The 26,147-nt window shown below is 49.0% G+C and overlaps 1 protein-coding gene across 1 annotated transcript; it reads right to left on the bottom strand.

Moving 5' to 3' along the window:
- Positions 1-25,213, bottom strand: Ppp6r1 (protein phosphatase 6 regulatory subunit 1). The gene is made up of 24 exons (XM_050130668.1): positions 24,674-25,213; positions 15,137-15,369; positions 11,685-11,871; positions 11,462-11,599; positions 11,316-11,381; positions 10,671-10,783; positions 10,463-10,576; positions 10,054-10,216; positions 9,811-9,963; positions 9,591-9,725; positions 8,881-8,945; positions 8,650-8,765; positions 8,470-8,555; positions 8,269-8,358; positions 8,093-8,190; positions 5,232-5,289; positions 4,974-5,146; positions 2,195-2,328; positions 1,971-2,103; positions 1,767-1,837; positions 1,557-1,638; positions 943-1,053; positions 791-853; positions 1-712 (listed from the first exon to the last, which is right to left on the bottom strand). Exons 2-24 carry the CDS (start codon positions 15,361-15,363, stop codon positions 709-711), a joined length of 2,580 nt encoding a protein of 859 aa, XP_049986625.1. The 5' UTR covers positions 15,364-15,369; positions 24,674-25,213; the 3' UTR covers positions 1-708.
- Between the last annotated feature and the right edge of the window lie 934 nt (positions 25,214-26,147).

Genomic DNA, 26,147 nt, shown 5'->3' with positions numbered 1-26,147 from the left:
TCTTCAGCTGTCTTCCTTTATTTATATTTGCAGTATGAAACACAAGCTCTGCATACATACTTGCACACTCACACCAGCCTGGGGGAAGGAGCTGGGACAAGGCCACTTGGCAGCAGTGCTGGGACCGTCAGGGCACTGGGTACCCTGGGTTCTGGGCCTCTGGGGATGTTGCCAGGGAAGCCCTGCTCCCCAGGGCCAGGGGCCAGATGCCTGGTCGAAGTGCAAGGTCTAAACAAATACATGGTCATCCGGGTCTAATGCCCTGTTACACCCCAAGGTGGTCCTGAGTGAAAGGCTGGGTCTAAGCATCTGCACCAGAGCACAGGTCAGCAGCCTCAAACCCCGGCGCCAGTCCGTTGGGACAGGCGGGAAGTTGTGCTTCAGCGCTACTGACCCAGTTATTGTCCTGGCTTCCTTTCTTACTCCTCCCTCTCTCTATATATATAATATATAATATACGTCTTTCTCTCTCTCCTTTCTCTCTATGTGACTATCTTTATTCTAGGAGACAAGGCTCCATAGTTTCTCTTCTCAGTGCAAATGGGGGTGGGTGAGGGTATCTCCCTGGCACCAGCCTCCTTTGGAGTCCAGAGGAGAGAATGTGGGATATGGGATAATGGAGCAGAGGTCCACCAAAGGACCCATCTTGCCCCACTGGGGGATTCCATGGGGAGGACAGAAGATTTGGCCACCACTGCCACCAGGCAGCTACCTGGAAACAGAGGGAGACATTTGTGAGGGTCCAGTGACCCCATCTTCTCCACCCACCCCAGGCTGTAGGCACACTCACTGGGAACTCGATGAAACAGGCTCTCCTGTGGTAGAGCCATTGGGTATCTCAAGGCCCTGGGCACTGTTAGGGAAGAAAGGAAATCTGGAGGTTACTTCTTGCACCACCAGCCTTGCCCCCTCCACCAACACTGACCAGAGAGGCTAACTCACTTCTGGCTTTGGGGAAGCCCCAAAGGTTCTAGGCTCTTTTCTCCCTCCACAGTCTGGGGGGACTGGTGGGCCTCGAAGGCTGGGACAGAGGTAGAGGGGTCTCTGGTTGCACTGTAGGAGAAACCAGTTTGACTACTGTTAGATGCTCCCAGAGCTCTGCCTGCCTGAGGCCACTCGTCTCTCCAGAAGGGGCCTCGGGTGAGGATAGGGCTGGGGAGCAGAGAGACCTCAGAACAGGGAAGCCTATGAGCATACTGACTGCAGAGCATGGTGGGGATGCAGAGCTGGGGGGGGGGGGCGCCAGGCCTCTTCAGCCTTACAGCTGACAGCTTTCAGTGGCCACCCCCCTGCAAAATATGGTTGTGGTGCCATGCACACTCCTGCTTCATGTGGTCCCTGATCTTCTTAGAAGCTGTTCTCACCTCTGGAGTCGCAAGAGCCCTATGTACCATTGTCCAAAAAAATTAATTACTGAAAGGAACAGCTACAGGGGCATAGGAGTTCAAAGAAGAGTTTGGTGCTAAGGACAACTAGGGAGGGACAAAGAGTCCAACACCCACTTCAGCATCCTACACCACCTCCAGCAAGCAGTCAGATGGAATACCAATGGTCACCTGTCCAAGGAGCTGGGGGCAGAGCGCATCCCATGAAGAGTGGCCTGGACATCCGCAACACTAACCAAGGCCTGGCAGGGGGCTGTGGAAGGAGAGATGGGTCACATGTCAGCTGCTACCTTCCAGCAAGCTGAGACTGCTGCTGTCTTCACACATGTGGGCCTGAGGCAGAGTTCAGAGCCCTTATGGGAAAGGTATGGCGTGACTTACCCAAAGGCTCTGCTACTTTGCTGCTATCTGTGACTTCCTGAGGTGCTGAGGGGGGTGTAGGGTCCTGAGACCTACAAGTTAAGAGAGGAGTTTGAAGGTGTGGCTGTGGTGAACACCCAAACCAAAGAGAGAACTAGGATGTGGGAGCATCTCCCAGACGAGAGTCATAACCAACTGCCCTGGCCCTGCCCTGCCCATCCACACCTGAGCTGTGGGGCATCATGGGCTGGAGGGCTGGTCAGGATCTGGTTAGAGGACATGTCTGCCTCCTTGGAAACTGAGGGTCCTGTTGGGGCATCCATAGGCACTGGGTCAAAAGTGGCTGTCCAACTTGGGCCTGTGGCAGAGGTGAGAGAACATGGACAGAAAGTAAGCTGAAAGCAGGTAGACACTCCATGTATACCTGAGCACAAGCCACCAACACTTACCAGAAGGCTGAGGGCCGGGGCTGGGGAAGGAGGAAGGGCTGGTCCTTTCACAGGCTGCCTGGCCAGCCCCCTCATCCTCATCCTCTTCCTCCTCATCCTCCTCGTCCTCCTCGCTGTCTGTGCTTCCTCCACTCCTGCCTCAGATACCAACTCATCAGGAGGCCATGTAGGGACAGCCTACTGACCCACTTCCCCAACCACAGAGCAGATGACAACAAAAAGATGACAGGGAACAGAGGCCTCCAGAGAGACCCAGGGAACCCAAGGATGTGAAGATGCTGGAGAAGCCAGCAAACAAGCAGAGTCTGAGTCACTTGAGAACAAGACTAAGCCACAACCACAAAAAGCAATAGGCACCAACTCTCAAGTCACCTTTGTCACCAAACACACACAGACCTCTCCACCTGCGAATCAGCCCCAGAATAAAAAGATTCCCTTTGCTTTTCCCTCCAGCTAGAAATTGCAGGAAACACAACTGTCACATCCTGAGAACACCACCTAGCACCCTTGGCTGCTCTAAAAATAGTCTGAATGCTTATGACAAACAGTGTGTAACCATGAAGGAAATCCCAACCGCCTGTACACACAAAGGAGGAAGGAAGAATTATGGTAACCCAAACTCAAAGACAAAAACCACGTTATCCCGTAGCTGTGATTTAGTGTAACACTTAGAAAAGAGACCAAAAGGGGGAACATTAGGTAATGAGGGAAGATAGAATGTAGAAGCCAGATGGTTGTGGCATACCTGCATCTTTAATCCTAGTACTTGGGAGGCAGAGGCAGGCAGATCTCTGTGAGTTCAAGGTCAGCCTGGTCTACAAGAGCTAGTTCCAGGGCAGGCACCAAAGCTACAGAGAAACCCTGTCTTGAAAAAACTAACCCCCCCCCCCCAAAAGATAGAATACAGGCCAAAAGGACATGAGTCTGAAAGACAACACAAATCTTTCTATTTTTGCCTATCTCACTCAGTTCCACCATAGTTTGTCTTTTACCTCAAAGCAGGTGAGTGAATTCAGTGTTCTGGGTATTAAAGTAGCAAGAACCATAAACCAGTGATAGAGTAAGTGTAAAACCCTAAGTGACATGCCAGTGCTTCAGAAAAGCTACGTGCTGTATGGAAGAACTTCACTGAGATGTACAGAGCTGGGACTGAATGACTTCCTTCAATCAGCCATGTAATGCTTTTGTGAGTTCATCAGAATAAAGTGAAGAAAGGAAGAATGTAAGAACACGAAAAGCATAAAAGGGTGTAGTGGTGCATGCCTGTGATCCTAAAACTCAGGAGGATCAGAAGTTCAAGGCCATCCTCAGCAACACAGCAAGTTTAAGCTAGGCTAGGCTATATGATGTATCAAAAAAAAAAAACTTGTATACACATAAGGAATCTAAGTCAGCACAGAACAAAGATACCTGCACAGTTGTTTATTATGATACTATTTACAATGTCAAGTTAATAACATCAGTCTCAGCGTCCATCAACAGAGAACTAAGCCAAAAAAAAAAAAAAAAAAGTGGTCCACACACAAAAAGAGGTTTAAGTTTTCTTTAGCCATAAACAATGAAATTACGACATTGGAAGGCTAACAGAGACCACCATGTTAAGGGAAATAAGCTAGCTTACAAAGACACAAAAACAGGGCAGCTAGTTGGGAAGAGGAGAGGGGGAATAGGAGAGCGTTAGAAGAGTTAATAACATATTAAAATGTCACTAACAAATCTACCATTTTGTACAATGAACCTGTCCAAATGTGTGTGTGTGTGTGCATATGTGTGTGTGTGCACTTGAGTGTGGAAATATGCACATACAAGCCAGCAAGGTGGCTTAGCAAACAAAAGTACCTGCCACCAAGTCTGACCACCTGAATTCAATCTCTGGGACCCAAATTGTGGAAGTAGAGAACTAACTCCTGCAAGCTGTCTTTTGACCAATTCCCCCCAACTCCACCAAGGCACTCATGCACCCATACAATAGTAAAAAAACACAGTAAAAGTCTGGGTTGTGGCACACACTTGTAATCGTAGGGTCAGCAGGCTCCCTCAAAACAGTCTATTGACAAGAATCTCAAATCCCTTTTCCTATATTGTATGATTATAAAGAGTGGGCAAGATGTCAGGACACCTCTGTCCATGGCAGGGAAGACAGCAGCCATGTAGGGGACAGAGGAACTGGGTCCTGCTCCTGGCTCTAGATTTTGACTGAGTGCTTCCATCTGGCAACAAGCACAGGGTCTGTACATTTGTCTGTATGCATGCTACACACCAATTATAAAGTTAACACAAATAACTTTCTTCAAATCAAGACATGAGGTAAAAGCTTGGAGCTGCAGACCATACATACTTGAGGTGATGTTCATCTCAGCAAAAGTTCTGACATGAATTAATTTGATCACACTGAGTATCGAACAAAAAAAAAGGAAGAAAAAATGTATCTATAGAAAGCTGATGAACAATCTAGCTTGATAGTGGTTTCATCTGTCATTCCAAAAAGAGGAGAAAGGGAAACTTGTATGTGGTACCATCTGAACTCAGGAGCACAGTTAAATGATGGAGCCTTCTTCATTCTGTGCCAAACTTGATTAATTGGAAATGAGTTTCTACCACTTGTGATTGAAACCACCCAACTAACATACAACTCACTGATTTTTCTCATGCACTTCAACCTCAGTCCAACACATTTATAAGCATTTGGTGTGTGTGAGTAGTCACTCAGACACATGTATGTGCTTAAGTGTACGTAAAACCCCAAGCAGAAGAGATAGGAGGGTAGAGGGAGACTCACCGGACACCAGGAGGCTGGCCTGCATGGGATGCCCTCGCTGGCTGGCTGCCCTGCCAGGCACCATATTCGCCATCTGACTCTGCTGAGCCTTGGCCTTCCTCCTCATCTTCTTCCTCATCATCGAATTGCTGGATCCGGTCCTTGTAGCATATCTCAAGCAGGTTGGCATTGGGCTACAGTGCAGGGCAGGAGGATATGCTGTACTGTTTATGAACCCTCCACACCCCTTCACCCACAACCAAGACAGGCAGCACTCACATTCTCATCATCAGCATTTAAGGAGAAGGTGATGTTGGCAGTCTTGTCAAATGGTGCACTGGAGAAAAGAGATGCAGTGAGACATAATGCTCACCCCTCTGCTCGTTCACGTGACACATAGCAACCCTCTTTACTGTGCAAATTCACCTCCTCCCTAAGGTGTTATAACCTCAACCCAGCGTTCACAGCAGGAAGAAAAATAAGTCACCTAACATATACATTCTCAGCACATTCTACTTGGTTCTCAAAATCACACTAAAGGAAAGTGTCTTCACCTCCTCCCTTAACAAAAACATAGTTTCTTGGGTTGGAGAGGTGGTTCATTGGAAAAAAAAACAAACAAACAAAAAACAATCCAAACACTTGCTGCTCTTGCAGAGGACCTGGACTCAGTTCCCAGCAACCATGTAGTCGCTCATGACCACCCATAACTCCAATTCCTAGGGATTGTATGTCCTCTTCTGGACTCCACAGGTACTGTATGCTTGTGATACATATATACATGCAGGTAAAACTCATATGCATTAAATTAAAATAAATCTTAAGACAAAAACAATACAACTTCTTCCTTCAGATGCTCAGAGGACAGGGACTCAGGTGACCTGCCACGCAGGAAGCTTTGCAGAATGGTCTGAATCCTAATCTATCCATGGAATAACCTCAGCAACTCACTTGGCACTTCTAAATCTCATTGCATCAAGGAAAACAATGTAAAATCAAGGAAACAGAGTCTACCTTGAAGGGTAGGTTTTTAAGGATTTACCTACAACTTAGGTAAGAGTTTATACATCCATCCATGTTTCCTGATAATGACAACTCTGGCTGTGGCAATCTGTAGTTTATAACTACCACGTAACAAAGCAAACCACCAAAAAGCATCAACAAGACACATCCTATTCCAATACCACTCTGTAAAGTGCTCTAACTACACCAGTACCACTTACTGCTAACAGAAATGCAGGGGGACCTATCGCTTCTTATCAGAGTTTGTGGCCCTGAGTTAGTGACTATTACTCTTTCTTGTGAGAATGCAAGTTCTGGTGGGAAGGGCACTAGGCCAGTACTACACTCCCGGAAAATATATGACACTGAGAGCCAATGAGCCAAACTGCTTCAAGGAGACCACCCCAGCCAGATCGCACCAGAGTATAGGTACAGGCTGCAGTAGCTAACACATGACCATGAGAAGCCTACAGTATGGTGTTCAAATGCTAAACATGGGGACATAGCCATTTTTGGAGATTAACACATTGCTGCCAGGGTACCATCATTCCCAACCATGTAGAAACTTAACTGCCTGAACTACCCAGGAGGTACTCCCAGTGGGAGCAGCACCTCACCGCAGGCACATGACAAGCTATCCAAGTCTACCTTAGCACTGTGCACAGGCATCTCTGCTTAATTCTCTTTCAAACAGCCCCACAGAAATTAAACCTGCACGTCGGAAACACCCACATGCTCTCCAAAAGGACTGATCAGCTTATTTTCCTCCTAACAGAGCCTGTGACTTTCTAACAGCCGCTTACCCACCTTTTCAAGTTTTTGTTTTGAGATACCGTCTCAAGTAGCCTACCTAGACTAGCCTTGAACTCACTATGTAGCTAAGGAGGACCTTGAACACCTAAGTCTCCTCTACCTCCCAGATATTGGAATTAAAAGAATGTACTACCACATTGGCTTTTTGCTTTTTCTACTGAGATGTCTTTCTACCCTTACATGGTAAAAACACTTTATATACAGATCCACATTGTGCACACAAGTTGGGGTTATTTCCCAAGGGGCTAACTGTCTCAAGTTCATGAAATACTCAGCAGCAATATACTCCATTCTTACAACCACACTACAAAGGAAGTATCCTTAATTCCCCTAAACCAGGAGCTAAAACTCTCAGCAAGTCAAGAGTGGAGCAGACCAGCCAATTGCTACACTGCATTGCCCACCTCAGCAGACTTGGTGTCTTCCCCCAGCAGCACTGCAGGACACCTTCCCCCAACACTGTTTACCAGCTACCTTCCCTACTCTAACTCTAAATAGCTTAGTTTTTCTTGTAACTTTTCTTGGTGGAAAAGCAGGATTGGAGCTTTGTCTCAAAAGCACAACTAGCTACCCCCAACTCCATCCACCAAGAAACCAGCCCCACTCCCATCAGGATGGAGTCAAGTTTCCACATGATCATCTTCCCCAATGGGACCAAATAAAAACTTCTAATAGAAGGCCAGACACTAAGCTGAGAAGCAGCAAACACAGGATTCCATGGTTGTATCTAAAGAAACACTGAAGTCACAGCAGACTGCAGTCCACCATAATACGCCCAAAGGTATTCAGCATAAGGACCCTTCAAGGCTCTCACTCTGTCCGGCTAGGTCCCAGAACTTTGAGAGTATATAGCTGATAGTTTGCTCAGAGGGTGGCATCCAATGGGATAACATCTCAGACAAGTGACACAGATGACCACTCGATGCTCCCCAAAGCCAGCTCCTCCACCCAACTGCAAAATATCTCAGAGTTCGGCCATCTGACAACCATGTTCTGTTTTTCGCAGAAACATCAAGACTTCATCAAAACTGTGGTCTCTCACTGAGGCATCATTCCTACACTGTACACTGTGCTCATCATCTTCACCATGACCTTCACTGTAAAGGGGGAAATGACTACAACGCTGGGTCTTCATCTAGAAAAGGTGACCACTAGGAGTATGCCCAGAAACAGAGGTTGCTGGCTGGGTCATGGTGCACAAACAGATGAACATTCAAGAAAAGATGCAAGATATAAACCATCACGAGGTTAGGCAGCCCTGCAACCTCACACAGGGACACACACAGGCAGGCAAAGCATATGCTGTCACAAGGGAGAGCACTTACTTCACACTTTCCTCCTGCTCCCCAAATTCCTCATCATTAAAGCCAAAGTGGTCAATGAAGGCTGAGGTCATACGCTGCATCTGAAAGTCCATGAAGGCCTACAAGAGGGACGGAGGTCAGGACTGGAAGGAGGCTACCTCTCCCAACTCCTCCCTTCTCCACAGGCCCAGGTCCACCTGCTGCAATACAGCCTCCTCAGGGAAGTTGAACTCCTTGAGGCGGTCATCCTCATCATCACTGGAGGAGTGGAGGTGGTGAGTGTTCACCTGGGGACATGATGAAGGAGAGTACTCAGGGCCTGCTCAAGGCCCCAAACAAGGCAAGGCAGGCAGCTGTAGGAAGCAGCGGCATGAGCAAAATACCAGATCAGGCCTTACCAGATCCACTGTGTTCTTCTTGTTGGTCTCGGCCAGGGGTCCTGACACAAATGCTTCCCACCGCTGCTGCTGATCTTCTGGCAGCTCTGAGTATACGGATAAAGGAGAATGAGGTAGGAGAACCTCAGTTTCCAACACCCATCTCTCCAAGCTGCACCTCCGGCCAACCCCATGCCTCACCCTTTAGTAGCTGCCCCAGTTGTTCAGCATTGGGTCCCTGTTCTGCATTCTGCACCACAGCATTGGCCACCCGGGTCAGGTGGCCCATATAGCCTTTTCTTGGGCCCCCTCCAGACCTGGTTGAGAGTGGAGGTCACAGCTGGGTGACAGGCTGGATACCAGGGCTACCCAGGCCCCCAACCCATTCTCCCATTGCCCTATCTGTCCCATAGGAAGGCAGCGAGTACTGACTGTACACGGTCGTTCTCCTCCCAGGATGTCAGAATGCGCTCCACCAAGCGGCAGTGCTGCAGGAGCTGCAGGAGAGCAGAGAGAGTTGGCCTGGGGATAGCTACACTTTCAGAATCCAGCAGCAAACATACTTCACCAGGCCCCAGGCTTGTGAACAGAGGAAGAAAAGGTGGGAGCCAGTGTCTCTGGCTTGCTTTAAATCTGGATTTCTCCCCCAGGACAGCCTCAAACTCTTAATGTAGTCAAAAATAACCATAACCTTTTGATCCTCCCAAGTGCGTTATCACACCTGCTGTTATGTTGTGCTAGGGACCATCCATAACTTCATGCATGCTAGGCGTACACTAACCAACTAAGCTACATCCTAAGCCCTATTTTTTTTTTCCTAACCTAAGCTAGACACAAAAATTGAAATCCTCATCTCCACGGCTGGAATTAAGGTGTGGGTCATCATGTCCAGTATGAGTTTTCGAGTTCTCACATGGAATGTACATAGATACCCACAAGGCTCTGCCCCTCACTTGCTCCTAGTATTCCCATTCTCCACTGCCAAGTCAGCATTCACTGGCCCTCAGTGTATACCCATTTTCCCCCAACTGTGTATCCCACACCCATCCTAGGTACTGATGTTTCCAAGTGGGAGCCTCTGGGAGGGTATATCCTCAGGTACCAGGGTGCCCAGAGGGAGGGGAACAGGAGCACCAACTTACATGTTTCAAGATAGGATTTGGGATAGGTGTCTCAGAGCTGCTGTCTGGAGGGGGTCCGGAACTCAGCATGGCACTCACACACACCTCCACTTGAGCGTGCAGAAAGTTGTTGAATACATAGTGGAAGAAGAGGTCCTGAGGAAGTGGGGACATAGGCTAATAATCAAAAATGCTCTGCCCACATCTCCACCTCCCTGGCCTCTGATCCCATCCCAAGTACCAGTAAGGTGTTGGGCACATCCAGCACCAGGAGCTCCTGTGTCAAGGCAGCAGCGTTGGTACTCAGAGCACTGGCCAGGAGCTTGACCACATGCAACCTTGTGTTACCCAGTGGTGGGGCCAGGCTGCCCCATGTCATCTGCAGAGGCTCCAGCTACAAGAACAAGGGATGCTCAGTGCACACAGGGTACTACTTCTCTTCCACCCCCACTTCCCTCTAGAATCACAATAACCCATCTCCCACCTTGGGAGGCTCAAGCAGGAGCTGATGGAAGCGGGCAAGCCGGGGACGCAGGGCATGCAAGGCACCCATACTGGATATTGCATTATCCAGGGCTCCCTGGGCCAGGAGTTCCAACTGCCCATCCACACTGCTAAAGAAGTTGTTCATGGTCACAGAGTCAGACCTGCGGAGAGAGCAAGAGGAAGGCAAAGTGAGCCACACAGGCCACAAGAATGGGCCAGAGGGACACAGCCTTAAATCCTGGACATCTGGAGCTCTGTGACAAGTCAGACACACAGGGCAGAGGTCAGGCCCAATTGGGGGAGGACCAGATATGTGACTAGCCACATCTTTGCACAATGGCCATCCAGACCTCTGGGACTGCAGATGCAGGCAGGGACAGTGTGCCACCTCAGGCTGGCACCCCTACCTTGGCCTCCTAGGCTCCAAGAGGGTCAGCAACACCTGGATCCCACTGACAATGACAGACTGGCACTGTTCTCCCTCAAACATGTTACTCAGGAGCTGCTCGATGGTCTCCTGCCTGAGGGAAGGGAGTCAAGAGTAAAGGACCAAGTGCCAGGACACCCCCAGGACAAGTCCCTCCCTAGGCCTCAGTACTGGCCATGCAAACCCACTTCTCTAAGGTGGCCAACAGCTGGTCTGGCTCCGGGCTGTCCTGGCCTTGGATCATCTGCTCCCGGCTGAGGCGGATGATGTCACACAGGGACTGGGATGCATTGGAATGTTGCTGGGGAAGTAGAAACAAGTAAGAATGCACCAGCCCCTTTCAGACAGAAAAGGGCACTCACACAGACACTGGGGTGACACATACTATACTGAGGAAGCCAGTACCCAAAACCTCCCAAAAGGAGACATTCATGCATGCACATGCAGCACTACTCAACCACATACTCATTAACTGCTGAATGGAAAACAAAGCTTGGTATAGCCACAATGTGGGGTATTTACTATTCAGCCATGAAAAGGAATGAGGCACTGACCCATGCTATAATAATAATTAACATCCCCACCCTCTGCAAAGACAGAGTCTCACGTAGCCCAGGCTATCCCCAAACTTTCTAGAAAGCAAGTTTGCAGAGAACTGAGATTATAGTTGTGTGCCACTCTGCCCGGCTTATGTGGTTCTAGGGCTTCATGAATCCTAAGCAAGCACTCTACCAACTAAGCCATATCCTTAGCCCCAATACCCATCTCTTAAGATACAAGGGGATGTGGAACATGGTCTGAAGAAGAGCATGGAAGTGTCAGCCAGCACTTACATTGTCATCCTTTGATGGGTGAATCTGCTCAATTAGCCGCTGGACTATCTTCTCTTCATTGAGCCACTGAAAGAAGAGGGTAAGTTCCTAAACCATATGCCAGCCCATCCCACTCCACCACTCCACCTCCTGAGCAGGATCCTCACATTGAAGACATCCTGCCGCAACTGGGGCCGCTCAACACAAGTAAGCAGGCGCAACAGGAGGTCCATGATGGCTGAGGTTCCGATGTGCCGCAGCAACAGGTCCACAAAGTCATCTTTCTTGCGCAGGAAGGACACAAGCTGAGGGCACAAGCTGTGTCATAGCATAGGGTCCTGACATCCACCCTCCCAACTCCTCACCCACATGTTGAGAGTCAGCAGGCACCTGGTCTGTCTTGCGATTGATGAGAATGCCCATGACCTTGCTGAAAAAGCTAGCAAGTAGTGGGTTGAGGCTGTCACCACTCTGCAGGAAGCCATAAAGCCGATTCAGGAGAGACTCATCTGCACCCAGGGCATCGTTGATCTGGGGCACATCAGAGGTCAGGATCTCACACGCTACACTAGGGTACCTGGGAAGTGAATGCAGGATAGCTGTGGGTGCTGAGAGAAGGTAGAGGCCCCACCTTCACCCCCACACCCAACACTGGGTTCAGGGGGTTCTGTGTGAGCCACCATGTAGTTGCTGGGAATTGAACTGAAGACTTCTGGAAGAGCAGACAGTGCTTTTAACCCCTGAGCCATCTCTCCAGTCTTCTTTATTTTTAGAGACAGGGTTTCTCTATGAAACCCTAGCTGTTGTGAACCTCATTATGTTGACCAGGCTGGAATCTACAATGGGATCTGATGCCCTCTTGTGACATAAAGTTGGACATGCAGATAGAGCACTCATATACATAAAACAAATAAATATATTTTTTTAAATGTAAAATAAAATTGAAACTAAAAACACAACAAAAATCTAGTGGGAACCCATTGTGGTAGTACATGCCTTTAAACATAGTACTCAAAAGGCAGAGGGCAGGTGGACCTCTGAGTTCAAGGCCAGCCTGTTCTACAGGAGTTCCAGGACAGCCAGGGCTACATAGAGAAATACTGTCTTAAAACAAAGAAAGAGAGAGAGAGAGAGAGAGAGAACGAACAAACCCTACTGGGACTCCCACCACCACAAAATGACATTTGATTTGAACTTAGTCCTAAAACTCCTGATTTAGCATTTCCTGATCCCCTCCCACCACTAATTCCCATCTCTTCTAATGTAAAGGCCAGTCTCACACGCTGTTCCAGCTCAGGCCATCCTAGCCCTGGTGTCATCTTTCTAAACCTCCAACCTTTGCTCCTCTTCTTAGACATATGTGGATACTTGACATTCCAAGGGAGTCACTGCTACAGGTGCCACCCAAGGCCCTGAGAGACCACAACTGCTCCTAGTCTGGCCCAAAGTTGTGGTCACCTGTGCCAAGAGCCCCCATCATCTAGAAAACAGACTCAGCAGGACCAAACAGGCCATGGCTCTCCAGGTGACACTGCCTTGCTGAGTCCCTCATTATCATCTGTCTGGCTCAAAGTTCCCATGATGGGAAGACAGAACAAGTCAGAGGGCAGCACAGTGAACAGGATGGACACAGGAGGTAGAGATGTAAGACCAGGGAAGGATCATGCACAAGCAGCAACCGAGGAAGAGAAGCAAGATGGCACACAACTGCTGTGGCCCCAACAGTGACCTGTCTGCCTGGTCCTGCCTCACTACCTGGTGCTGCACCCTGCTTCCTCCCCTACACAGAGCTCTTCATGCCATGCACTGTGCCAGGCACCAAGAATGGTTAAAAAGATGCAGACACTGTACTCTCAAAGCTCAAAATCCGAAAGAGAAATCAATAATAAAAAAATCTCAGATGAAAAGAAGGCAGTCTGGAGCCAGGGGCTGGCTGTAAACCACATGGGAGCCCCACAGGCTGCCCCACAACAGTATCTGCATTCAGAATGCAATGAGCCAAAGTCAGTCCTGGTAGGATCTTTTTACTCTGGATCAAAGAAAAGATACCTTTGCTCAGGGGCTTAAGTCAACCTCCAGGAAACTATGTGGAGAAAAGTCAATAACACAACAGGTAAAAGGAGGACAGACTAGCAGCACGAGTTAAGAAGGAGGGAGCATGTCATGAAGGGGCCAGGGGGATCTGTATGGCGATGGAAGTGCTCAAGATGTTGCTGTGGTTCAGACACAAAAGCCTACACATATTCAGAAGAGTACAAGGAAGGTCAGAAAACCTTTCAACAGGATAGGCAGGGACCAGGCATGCTATGTCCATGTCACTATCTCAGTGTGAAACCCTATAAAGTCAGGCAAACTATCACCAGTTGGGAAAACAGCAACATATACTTAGGATCACTCAACTAGTTCTTACAGCTATGTTCAAGTCTACATCATATCCTGAGAAAAATTCTTAATTGATTAAAAACACCAGGAAGAAGACTTAGAGAGAAGGTCAGCAGTTAAGCATGCTTAAAGACTTTCAGAGGGGATGGTGGTGGTGCACACCTTTAATCCCAGCATTTGGGAGCAGCAGCAGGAGGATCCCTGTGAGTTCAAGGCCAGCCTGGTTTACAGAGTGAGTTCCAGGACAGTCAGGGCTACACAAAGAAACCCTGTCTCAAAACAAAAAAAAAAAAAAAAACAAAGCCTTGCAGAGGACAAAGTTTAGTTCCCTGCACCAATATCAGATGGCTCACAACCTTCTGTAACTCCAGCTCCAGGGATCCAACATCCACTGAGCTCCTTCAAAACCTACATGCATGTGGTTCACACAAAATCCACAGGTACACATAAATACATACAAATTTTAAAATCAAACAAACACCAACAAAGAATCACTGGGAAGGGACCAGGGAGATAGTTCAGTCAGTAAAAGTGACTGCTGTGCAAACATGAGGAGTTGAGTTTAGATCCCTAGCACCTACTAAAATGCTGGCTGTGAAGCCGGGGCGATGGTGGCGCACGCCTTTAATCCCAGCGCTTGGGAGGCAGAGGCAGGCGGATCTCTGTGAGTTCGAGACCATCCTGGTCTACCAGCTAGCTCCAGGACAGGCTCCAAAGCCACAGAGAAACCCTGTCTCGAAAAACCAAAAAAAAAAAAAAAATGCTGGCTGTGATGGCTTGTGTTTGTAATCCCAGAACTAGGAAGGCAGAGATAGACAGACCTCTGGAGCTTGTTGAGACAGGATAACTGAACTGGTTAGCTTCTGATTCAGTAGCTCCAGTCTCAAAAAATAAGGTAGAGGAATGATGAGCTGGCTCAGCAGGTAAAATTTAAGCCTGAAAACCTAAGTTCAACCGCCAGAACTCACATGATCAAGGAGAGATGGGAAAAGACTGATTCATGCAATTTGTCCTCTGAAAACACACACACACACACGCACACGCACACACACAGGAAGAAGTCAAGCATGGTGCATTCATGCTATAATCTCAGCACTTGAAAGGGAACAAGATCAGGAATTCAAAGTGGTCCTCAACACAACAAGTTCAAGATCAGTCTGGGCTACCTGAGACCCTATATCAGAAACAACAAAATGAAAATGAGGACAACAAGAAAAAAGGCAAATGGAAGTGAGGAAACCTGGCTCCTTGCTGAGGTTTAAAGGGTGAATGAGACTTATCCCAAAGCCTTGTATTTAGCATGTGTAAAGAATCTTATCACACAAAACTTTTAAAAGAATTGGACCATGAAGAGTATTCACTAGGCGAGCTGTGATCCTGTAAAGGGCCTGACCCTCCCTGCCTTACTTCCTCATCCCCAAAGCTCAGTTACTGAGTACAGGGGAGAGTGAAGGACTCACTTGTAGCGTAGCCGCTCCTCACCACTGGCTGGGGGCTCCTGGGTGACCCAGGCCACCATGGCCTGCAGGTGGGATGGCTGTAGCAGGAAGTCCAGGAGCTTCCGGTTGACAACCTTGCACTCCTGCAGCACGTCCTCCTCATCCAGAAGCTCAGGCAGGCTCAGGTCCTCCTTTTCCAGCAGCGTGTCCAGATGAGAGCTTGTGTGCAGGTCAAACTTCCAAAACATGGCGCCCTACAAGCACGGGCATAATCAATTTGTCATATACACATAGCAACCCCTGCTGGATAAGGAAGTCCCAGTGACCAAGCACAAACACCCTTTCTAGGCCCCAGACACAGATTCCACACAAGTCTACCTTGCACAGAAGCTCCACAGGTACAGCACATACACTCAGCACTGTGACTAGCACCCAATCCTGCCAGGGAACCCAGAGCCCACCATTTCAGCCTCCAAACTGCCTCCCCCGCAGTATAATGCCACTTTGTCATCCTTAGCTTAGGGCCTGGTGAAGTCAAAGTCCTAAGTGTGGAGTATCCAGAGCCTGCATGGAAAAGCTAAACAGCCTGCAGTGACCTTGGCCCATCCCCATGAGCCTGTATTCACTGTCTTGTATCTGGGCAAGGATATCATTTGAACTTCTGGCTTCAGATTCACTTTATTTGTTGAACAAATTCAAAGGCTCCCATGACCTCTAGCACACAGCTGCTGCCTGTCCCAGCAAATCACCCAAGGCCGCCTGGTGAGGTGTGGGGTGGTGGCAGCCGGAAAAGAGGAAGTATGCTCAACTCGAGGCTGTGGCTGTTGCCTGGACACCACACGCACACAAACACAGCCCAACTATACTCTCATCACCCCACGCCCAGGCCTGGGACAGGGAAGAGGAAAACTTGGGGTCGGGGCTCCTAGGACAGTCACTAAACTAAAGCAGGGCCCAAAGAAACCTATGAGGATAAACTGTTCAGCAAGAGAATAAAGAGCTATCAAGCCCTGACTCCAGTAACTAGCTTTAACTAGAATACCCTGGTACTAATCAGCTGGCAGCACTGTCCTGAGTCCCTGCCCTGCACTAATGCCTTGCTCCTCTCAAACAACTACAAAGCTCCAGAGACCAACATCAGACCCAACCTATGCTACCACCTACGTATTCAACAACATGCATTGGGTACACAGATCCAAGCCACAGTCACAAAAGCTGTCATCATATCACACAAAATGAAAGAACTGAACCCCAGTAAGTTAGGAGGCTTCCTATTGACCTCAGGGGCCATCTAGCCCAAGGACAGCATCTGTGGAACTCTTGCTACAACTACGGCCTAACCACAACTTCTGCTCTTCACTTGTCTCCTGATGGCCTGCCAACTCCCGGAGGCAGAGGCCACTGCTGCCCCAGGCCACACTGGATGAAGCTAAGAAAGCAGTTCTAGCCAGGAGTGCCTACAACTTGGCAAACAGACACCAGACCCCAAATGGTTTCTTCTTGCACAGACCTCATGACTTCCTGAGACCCTCTGATTTGCAACCTGAGACTGGTCCAGGCGAGAAGACCTCCTCCACCACAGCCAGTCAGGTAGAGCTCTCTGAAGATAGTCAAAGCCCATACTGGACTCCAGGTGCCCTGAAGAACTATCAGGAAACCTATCCCACTCTTCTAGCCTTCTGCATGCTGCATTCTTCACTCACCCTGGACACACTCCACTTTGTTCTGTTTCTAAAACAAACTAAGCTTTGATTACCTCGGTAGCTCTGTCCCAGAATGAGGTTTCTCCTCATTCTTCAGGGTCTCTTACTAAGCATTTTCCTTGCACAGGGGCCTTCCCAACCAGCTAGGTGAAACCAGTCAGTTCCCCTGGCCCAGACTTGATCCACTTGCTCTGCCCTGTACGGAGCTCATTTACTGCTATCCAGAAAGAAGATTAACAAACAGTAACAATGCACTTGTAGCTATGTGTTCTGACAATAAAGACTGCAGGGGCTGAAGACGACTCAGTGGTTTAGAGCACTTGCTCAACCAGAGGACTCGGGTTCCATTCCCAGCACCCACATGGCAGCTCACAATTGACTGTAAACTCTAGTTCCTGGGGACCCAATGCCCTCTTCTGGCCTCCACAGGCACTAGGCAGACATGTGAAGCATAGACATACACAAAGACCAAACAGCCATACACATAAAACTTAAAAATTTAAAAAATAAAAAAATTGTAAGACTATTCTTCCAAAATCTTCCTATGTTACTAAGCACATAGGATACCACCTAACACATAACCTTACCCTTTTGTTGTAAATGCTCACAAATATTAGCTGAAAGATATACATATTGCCAAATAACGTTGGTCACAAGGTTCCAGCCCCTGAAGCAGGGGTCTACGGGTCTGGGATTGATAAAGTAAAATCACTCCCAAACCTTGGCCCCATTCCATCAAGGCCAAAGGGAGGAAGTCCAGGGAGGAGGAGGCACAAGATCACTCAAGACAGGCTGGGAAGGGACAGGCTAGTCCCAAGGCCAATGCAGGTGCTGGAGGTGTTATTCCAGATGTGGGGTGAGGGTGAAGGAACTTCTGCTTCACAAGAAACACACGTTGTGCAGACCTCAGGGGACCCTTTCCTACTTCCTCACTCAATGGCAGCCTCTCATGGGTCAGTGGAGCACCTGATACAGAAGACATTCACTGCAAAGGGGAACAGCAGCCCAGAAGAGCACTGACAGAGAGCAGGGGTGAGGCAGACAGGTTTCCTGATCTGCATATACGTAGGACTAGAATAGTCTCAAGGCGCAACCGCCACATTAATCATGACTCTGCTGATTTCCGGCTGGAGACCACGTGGTGTAAAGCGACAAGAAGTTCGCCTTGGTGAACATGGAGCCTCTCTACACGGGAGGCTGCTTCACCTAGCAGTGAGAAGATACTATGAAGTGTTCAGAACAGACAACCATCCACAGTGACAGAAAAGAGATTAGGTGTTTTAAGGAACTAGAGGAACTGGAGTAACTGCTTGAGGAGACAGTTTCCTTGTGAGGTGATTTTTTTTTCTTAATGTTTTAAAACTGAGCCAGCCAGGAACAATGATGCCTAACTGGAATCTGAGCACTTGAGAGGCTGAGGCAGGAGGATCTAGATGTTTAAAATCAATTTTGACCACTGGGCAGTGGTGACACATGCCTTTAATCCCAGCACTCAGGGGGGGGCAAAGGCAGGTGGATCTCTGTGAAATTCAAGGCCAGCCTGGTCTACAGAGCTAGTTCCAGGATAGCCACAGCTATACAGAGAAACCCTGTCTTGAAAAACCAAAAAGAAAAACAAACAAAATAAAATCAATTTTTACCACAAAATGAGTTCAACACTAGCCTCAGTTACCTAAGACCCTGTCTCAAAAAAAAAAAAAAAAAAAAGTTCAAAAACTTTGAGAAAAAAAAAAGCATGAAATTGATTGTGGTGATGGCTACACAAAGTTACGGATGTATTCAGAACCACTGACTTGCAGTCTTTAAACGGCTAAACTGGACAGCAAATAATAAGCCACCAAAACCATTAATGAAGAAACAAAACCTGCTCAGGGCCACTAGACTGGAGAGCTCAAGCAGATTCCCCTTTCCTCATCCCTGAGATAAGAAAGTCACCTTGTTAAGTCTGCATGGTGAGAAAATGGCAGAGGCAGGCATGTGATTTAAGGAGCATTAATGGTGCAGAGCCACACTGAGATGGCCATTATGGCCTACATCCAGTAGGTGGTCCTCGCCACTCTGGGCATGGGACAGAGGCCTTCCTCAGGGGCAGGAGGTGTATACTCTATGCCCACATAGGCCTGCAGTACAACTCTCACTGGGAACTGCCTATCTTACAGCTAAGAGTCAACTCCTGGGCCAAGCCTGGTTGGAGAAGAGTCACCAAGCACACCAGGCTGCAGGCTCACAGAGAAAGCATATGCAGCATGAGAGTTGACAGGGGAGCCCAGAGGACAGAGGGCCAGGTAGACTCTTAGAAGTGTGGAAGAGTTTCACTGAGTGTAGTGATGAAGGCTTTTTTCAGTGTGGCCAGCAGAATGCCATGCAGAGCATGGTGGGCAGATTCACTATTATGTGTTAGTCACATACTTCCCACTGTAATAAAGTGGGGCTTAGTGCTGGCGAGATGGCTAATTGAACAGGAAAAGGAACTGCCAAACCTGACAATCGGAGTTCAGTCCCTGGATCCCACGTGTGGAGGAGAGAACTGACTCTTTCAAGTGTCCTCTGACCTCTACACACACTGTGGTTTAAAAAAAAAAAAGTACACTACACATACAAAATAAATAAATGTGATAAAGTGAAGCTGTTTGAAGAACACAAAAAACGTCTTCCACAGTGGGAGACAGGTCAGGGGCAAGGCCAAGCCATCATCTGCAGCCAATCCCAGGACCTAGCCTTTTAGTATTTTGTCTTCGCACTAAACAGAAGGGAAAGAATCACTGTCAGTTCCATCTGACAACAGAATCCTATTTAGAAAAGGGGTCAGAAGAAAGAGAACCACACAGTTACCAAGAGAGAAAAACAGAATCCATATGACATGCCCTGGCCTTTTGACAAAAACTCTCACCACTCACTTCTAGACACTTGGTTAGAGGGCACAGTTCACAGTCCCTCAAAATCCCCATCCCCACCTCAACCTTACCACCTGTCCCAGTGACTAGGTTGGGATTCCCTCCCCAAACTAGCTTCCCAGAGAACTGGGCAGGGTGCCCCTGGAGCAAATCTAGAGGTAATGGTTAGTATAGGGTTCATGCAGTGTCCAACAGCCTCGGGAGTCTGGAAAACCCAGACTATCGGGGAGAGGTGCTGATTGAAGGCAGGTCCAGAAGACAAATTCCTCCCCCAGGCTGTCCTGAGACCATGCTTAGACACTTTCAAGCAAGAGAGGTAGGAGACAGTCACTACACCAAGGGTGACAGAAAGGCAGGGACTCTCAGCATTTGCCCAAATGACTTAAGAACTTTCTTCAGATCACTCAGATATTTAACACCACACACCCCGCCACCCCCACCCTGTGTAACTTTCAGCAACTTCAAGAAAACGGAAGTGACAAGCACTGGTTTTAGAGACGGTTTGAAAACCAAGACTGGCTGCTAACGGAAGGAAGGGAAATTATAAATGAGAAAGGAAGCCATTAGGAACGAAAGTCGCTTTGCCTCTCCTGCCAGCTCTAACATCAGCAGCTCTGGCTTCTTGTTTTGTTGTTATTCTAAGGTCTCTGACACTAGCTGTCCCTCTCAGGAGCCTGCCAGTTCCTGCACCTTCTCCTTCCCTGGGCCAGACAGAACTTAGGGTGGTCCCCACCCTGTCCCCACTGTTGCTGCAGCCACCACTGTAGCTTTAAACACTGCCTACCAGGAAACCCATGGGCAGGTCCTTTATCTGCCAATCCTGCCATACTTGCCCAAACCACCCCTTGACCCCTCCACCTTGGGAGGCTAGAGCAGAGAGCCCTTCAGGAGAGCCACCTGAGCTGCTCAAAGGTGCCAGCATTACGACAGACCCTCAGGCCAGTTGGCTGTTCTCGGAGGAAAGGAAGCTGTGCTACCAGCAGCAGGCCTGCTAGCTCCTTAAAAGGCTGGGTGGATCATGCCTCTATTTTTTAATGCCACAGCCAGCTCCTGGCCAAATCTGGAAAAGGGGTTTGGGACACTTAATACCAGGGATGAGGAGACAATAACAGCAACCTAACCACCTCTGGGTAGAATCTGCAATGTGGCCTTCAGAGCATATCATCACCCTAGCAAAGCAAGCACAGGGGGACAACCATTTAGAGAAGGAACCACTGCTAGAAAGGCCTGGCCACATGAACAATGAGCCAGGGCTTCCCATGCTTAGAAAAGCCTGGGGGTAGACGTCTGAGTGAAATAACAAACCATGGGCCTACCCCTCAGAACCTAGAACCCTCCTCCCAGAGGAAAGAGAAACTTTGACCCAATCCCATAGGAGGGAGGAGTAATTAGAAAACAGTCTAAGGATACTTGGCCAAGGACTAGGAGAAGACTTGAAGATTTATACTCAGTACTCATCTCCTGGGGTGGCCACAGGGTTAAAAGGAAAAAGGAACAGCCTACTGAATAGATGTGGAATAGCCCCTAGAAAAACAGAGGGGAACCAGGACTGATGGACCAGACTTGGGAAGTTGAAGCTAGCCTGGACTATATATAAAGATCCTATCTCAAAATTAAATTCAACTAAACTTCAAAAGACTGTCAAAAGTTCAAATCTTCAAGTGTGTGTCCAGACTGGCTTAAAACTCCCAAGCTCAAGTGATCCTCCTGCCTCAGATTCCTAAGTAGCTAAGATTATAGGAACATATCACTGCACTTGACCAAGACTGGAATTTTATCTCTCCAAAATGAAAACCAAGGACCTAATGCCCCTGAGCCTCAGTTTCTCATCTGAGAAATATCTTACAGATGAGATTACTATAAGGCACCCCTTCTTGGAGAATTCATAAAACTGGTGTGCAAAGAAAAAACCCTGGTCTGGCATTGGTGTGTTCCCACCAAACTAGTATTGGGCACTGACTCCTAGCACCCACGCCTCTTACCTCTCTCCTGCAGCAAGTCTAATGGCAGAAGCACTCAACAGTTGTGCCAAATTGGCTGCTCTCAGGATGGGGGCTGTGCCCTCCACCTGCCCTACAAGCTCTGAGTCTGACTACCTCCTCTCGAGACTGATGTACACCGACTGAGACTGATGCCTCTACACTGACACCACTTCCTCCAAGAAGCCACCCCCAGCAAACCTCCTTCCTAAGCATCCCTTTGGTCACTCTATGAGAGCACATAAGTCTCGGCTGTGAGGAAAAGACAGGTCTGCCCAGGTACCTGCCACTCTCTAGAGATGCCACGTAGGACCTAACATACCGCCAGATAAAAAAATCCAAAGTGTTTCTTGGTGGGTTGGGGATGTAGTTAATTTGCCAAGGTGTTTGTCTAGCATGCACGAGGCCCTGAGTTAGAATCCCAATGGTGGACCACCACTACCATCCTAACACTTGGGAAGTAGAGGCAGGAGGATCAGAAATAAATCTCATCCCTTGCTACACAGTGAGTTTGAGGCCAGGTGGATCTACATGAGACTCTGGTTCAAAATAAAAAGTAAAAGTACTTGTTGGATTAATGGAAACTGAAGCCAGAGAGGAGAAAGTGATTTCTTGGCCAGAGTAGAATTAAAAAAGAGGGGAATGAGGTTGCTCTCCTTCAATGGAAGGAAGATACCATATGACCCAACAAAAGCAAACAATCAAAAGAGGATGAATATAAAGGAAAATACACAACAGCTCACATCACATAGAAGCACAAAGTACACAAGATAGTCAAGCAATGAAGCAGAGTAGCAGTGTTTCCCTGCTTTCTTTCCTATCAGCACCAATGGCATTTGGGACTGGATAATTATTTGTGGTGAAGTTGCCCTGCATACTGAAAGACAAGCAATAGCATCCCTTGCTATTGGGATATACATACACTAGATGTAGGAAGCAGACTTCCTCCTATCTCCTGTAGTTTTGACAACCAAAGGGTCCCCAAACATTGCCAATTGTCTCCTAGAGGACACATCGTACTGACTGAGAACTACTAAGACATCGAAGATCAAATCATAAATCTGAGGTCCTGATGTGGTGCACTTGTGCCTTACCTTCTATGACAGGCATTAACAAACATTTAACTCAATCCCCAGAGCCACCCTACAGAGAGCCCTCCTATTAGCCCACTTACACGAAAAACACTTGCCTAACTTTTCCAAGGGCTCACCACTTGGAAAGGCAAGAGCCAGGACTCGAACTGAGATCTAACTAAAAGATCCTGCTTTAAACAATTTCTCATTATCCCAATCCCAAAGCTAAAGGTTTCGAGTCACTGAATTTGGGAAAATGATTCAAATTAGGCAAAAGTTACCAGAAAACAAACAAATCCACAGGAGCAATTTTAAACAACACAAGACAACTCCAAGTGTATGTGGCAGAATATGGCAAGTGCTCCCATGTAAACTGTCTCTGTCGACATTAGGAACATGAAATGCACACAGAAACAATTCACAGTGTGTTGTTCAAACAATGCAGTCTCTGCAGCGTTGGCCTTGGTGCTGACAGAACCTCTCCTTCAGGATGGAAGCAACCCTATTGCAGTTTTACAGCCCTCAACCCCACACATCTGGCATACAATGTAGCTTCCTTTCCAGAAACTTCTTGCCTTCCAGGTAGATGTTAATGGCAATATGGTCTCAGTAAAGTCGCCTTTGTATATTAAGAGTGTGATCAAGAAAGACCCTAACCACCGTAGCCTGGTAACATAAATATGTAACCCTAGCTACTCAGAAGACTGAGGCAGAAAGATTGTCCAATCAATATCCCACTGGCTCTGCAGAGTTCAAGGAAGTCTAAATAATGTAGTTAGATACTGTCTCAAAACTTAAAAGTCATAGGGGAGGCTCAGGCTGTATTGTAAGAGTTGTTTGCCCAGCAGCTGGAAACCTTGGGTTTGAGCCTCAGCACCACCACTGAAGGGAGGAAAAAGAAGGGATCACTAACCAGGTCACTTAAGGCCCTGTACAAATGTACCAGCCATGGCATTCCGCCCTTTGCCCTCTCGACACTTCAACCCACTTCATCCCACGGGACTCCTGCCTCCTGCAGGGCTCCCACCTTCACATATCTGCACGTGCTGCTTCTTCCACCTGGAAAGCCCTTCTTCCCACTCTCCATCTGTTAACTCCTACTCAGCCTTCCTCGAGAGAAAAGCCACCCATCCGGCCGGTCTCACCAGTCTCTCTCATTCTGTGGCCTGCTGCCACAGCACCCCGGGTTACCACCATCACAACACACTGCAATTGTGACCGTCCGACTCTGCCTTTGGTTCCCTGGGTAGACAAAGTGCCAGGGCCCTCCGCTGAGAGCACTCTCCTCGGGAACCCAGCACCAGGCAGGCCCACATCTCACACTAGTATCCAGTCGTGCACCAAAGAACAGTAGCCTCCAAGTGCCTCCTCACCATAGGAAGCTAGGGACAGCCGGGGGGGGGGGGACACGACAGTCCCAGTCAAGGGGAAGGAAAAACCCGCTTAATCTTGCCTTCCTGAGCGGAGGGTGAGAACCAGAAAGGCCAAGAGTCCATGAAAGTCGATGAGAGCGAAACGGGGAGACGGAGGTGAGAACAGAAGGGCAGGCGGGAGGAAGGAAGACTACGACGGGGGAGTGGGCCCGAGAAGTCCCAAGGGAGCTGAGTCAGAATGACAGGTGGAGGTGATGGAGACCCCAGTGGGAAGAGATGGGGGTGGTGGGCTGCAGGGAAAAGAGGCTAAGGAAGGAAGAAGAGCCTACGAGACTTAGAGAGGACCCTCACTCAGAAGACGAGGAAGATGGGGTGGGAATGATGACAGCGAGGCCCGGCGACAGGAAATAGACTTGACGACACTGACAAGTGGCTGAGAGACTTGGGGAGTAAAAGGGAGGATACTAAGAGACTCGGGGGCGCTCAAGGGGGCTGAGGCAGGAACTCGGGAGTGAGAAGGTGGCTGCGCTGCTCACCTGCGCGGGGGGGCGGCGGCTCCTCGCACTCGGGGCTCATCGGGGCGCCCCCGCCGCCCCGCCGCCGGCGGCTCCGGCCCTGCCGAGGGGCCGGCTAAGAGGGGCGGGGGCGGCGCCGGGGGGAGCTCGCGCAGGCGCCCGGGCCGGAGCTCGCGGAGCCGCGCAAGCGCCCTCCGGTCGCAGGGAATCCCCTGCCTCACCGCCGAGCGTCGACGAGTTCGGGGCTTCGCGACAAAGTAGGCGCGCTCGTTCCACAGCAGAGCTTCGTGGCAGACGCGAGGCCTGCGCAGACACCTCCGAAGCAGGGGCGACGAGGGAAGTCGCCGCGGGTTACACACACAGAAACACACAGACAGACACACCGGCACCGAGGGACAGGAAATAAAACAAACAAACAAAAAACAAACAAACAAAAAAAAAAAACAAGCCTCCGCAGCCCCAACGGGCGCAGAGCTACACCCGAGAGCCGACGACCGTCTCCTCACTCAGTGTCCCCTGAAGCGGCTGGCTTTCTCCGGCCCAGCCGTCCAGCTCAAGGCCTCTAACGCACAGCCAGCTCCGCCACTGTCCCACAATGCCCCGAGCGCGGGAGGACCCAAGAAGACAGGCTCCGCCCACTCGTGGTCGCCGTCCGTACGCAGGTGCGCGAGAGGCCGCTAGGTCCGCCGGCGAGGCGCGTGCGCACTGTACCCTGGCGCCCAGACCACGCCCACTCCGGAAATCCACCGCCGCCTGGGCCCACCGTTGCCATCGTTCTTCCTGGATAAACTCGGTGGACCCACTACGCAGGCGCTGCTGCACCCAGAACCCGGTTTTCTATGACTACATTCCGAAGCCCAAGACTACATTCTGTTTCAGGATTTTTCGCCCTGATCGCTACCTTCGGAAATCCATTTGTTATTCGGTCTCCTCCAGCCATACTTCCGTTTTGACTCAAGTGCCAACTCCTGAAGAATCCATTCCGACTTTTCGTCCCCACCCGAAGCTGGCTGCTTTTGTTGCGGCGGGTTCGTCGCGGACGCCTCCGTCGTGCTTTTTAGGCTGACCTCAGTCCCCACTTAGGCAGATGCCCAAGCGGCGTCTAACTGTTGCCAGTTGCCACATAAAGCTTTCTCTTGTCACGACCGGGAGGAACCCCTCACGCTGCATTTCAGTCAGTTAAGGGCCTTTTCTAGCGCTGAGCCTCAGTTTACCCCAACTTTCATGCCTCCTATCGTGCCTATTTTAGAGGTCAGCTGTAAAGACTAATGCAAAGAAACTTTGCTGCTCCTTCTTGAAAGCCGCGCTTTATATTTCGGGGAAGTTATATTGAGTCATATTTGTGTGTATTGTCTTGTCTTTCAGGGGACCTAGTTGTTTTTCCCACCCCTTAATTCTCAAATGGCTTTAATGGACCTGCTTTCACGGATTAAAAACCTGTCAGTAATTATTTTTTCTGTCTTGTCTTCTTCTGGGCTGTGTGCTATTTCTAATT

This window comes from Alexandromys fortis, unplaced genomic scaffold (assembly GCF_014885135.2).
Source record: "Alexandromys fortis isolate MF-2015 unplaced genomic scaffold, M_Fortis_MF-2015_v1.1 scaffold_344, whole genome shotgun sequence".
NCBI classification, from domain to species: Eukaryota; Metazoa; Chordata; class Mammalia; order Rodentia; family Cricetidae; genus Alexandromys; species Alexandromys fortis.
The sequence above is the reverse complement of the archived record's forward strand: the minus strand, read 5'-3'. Positions and strand labels throughout refer to the sequence as shown.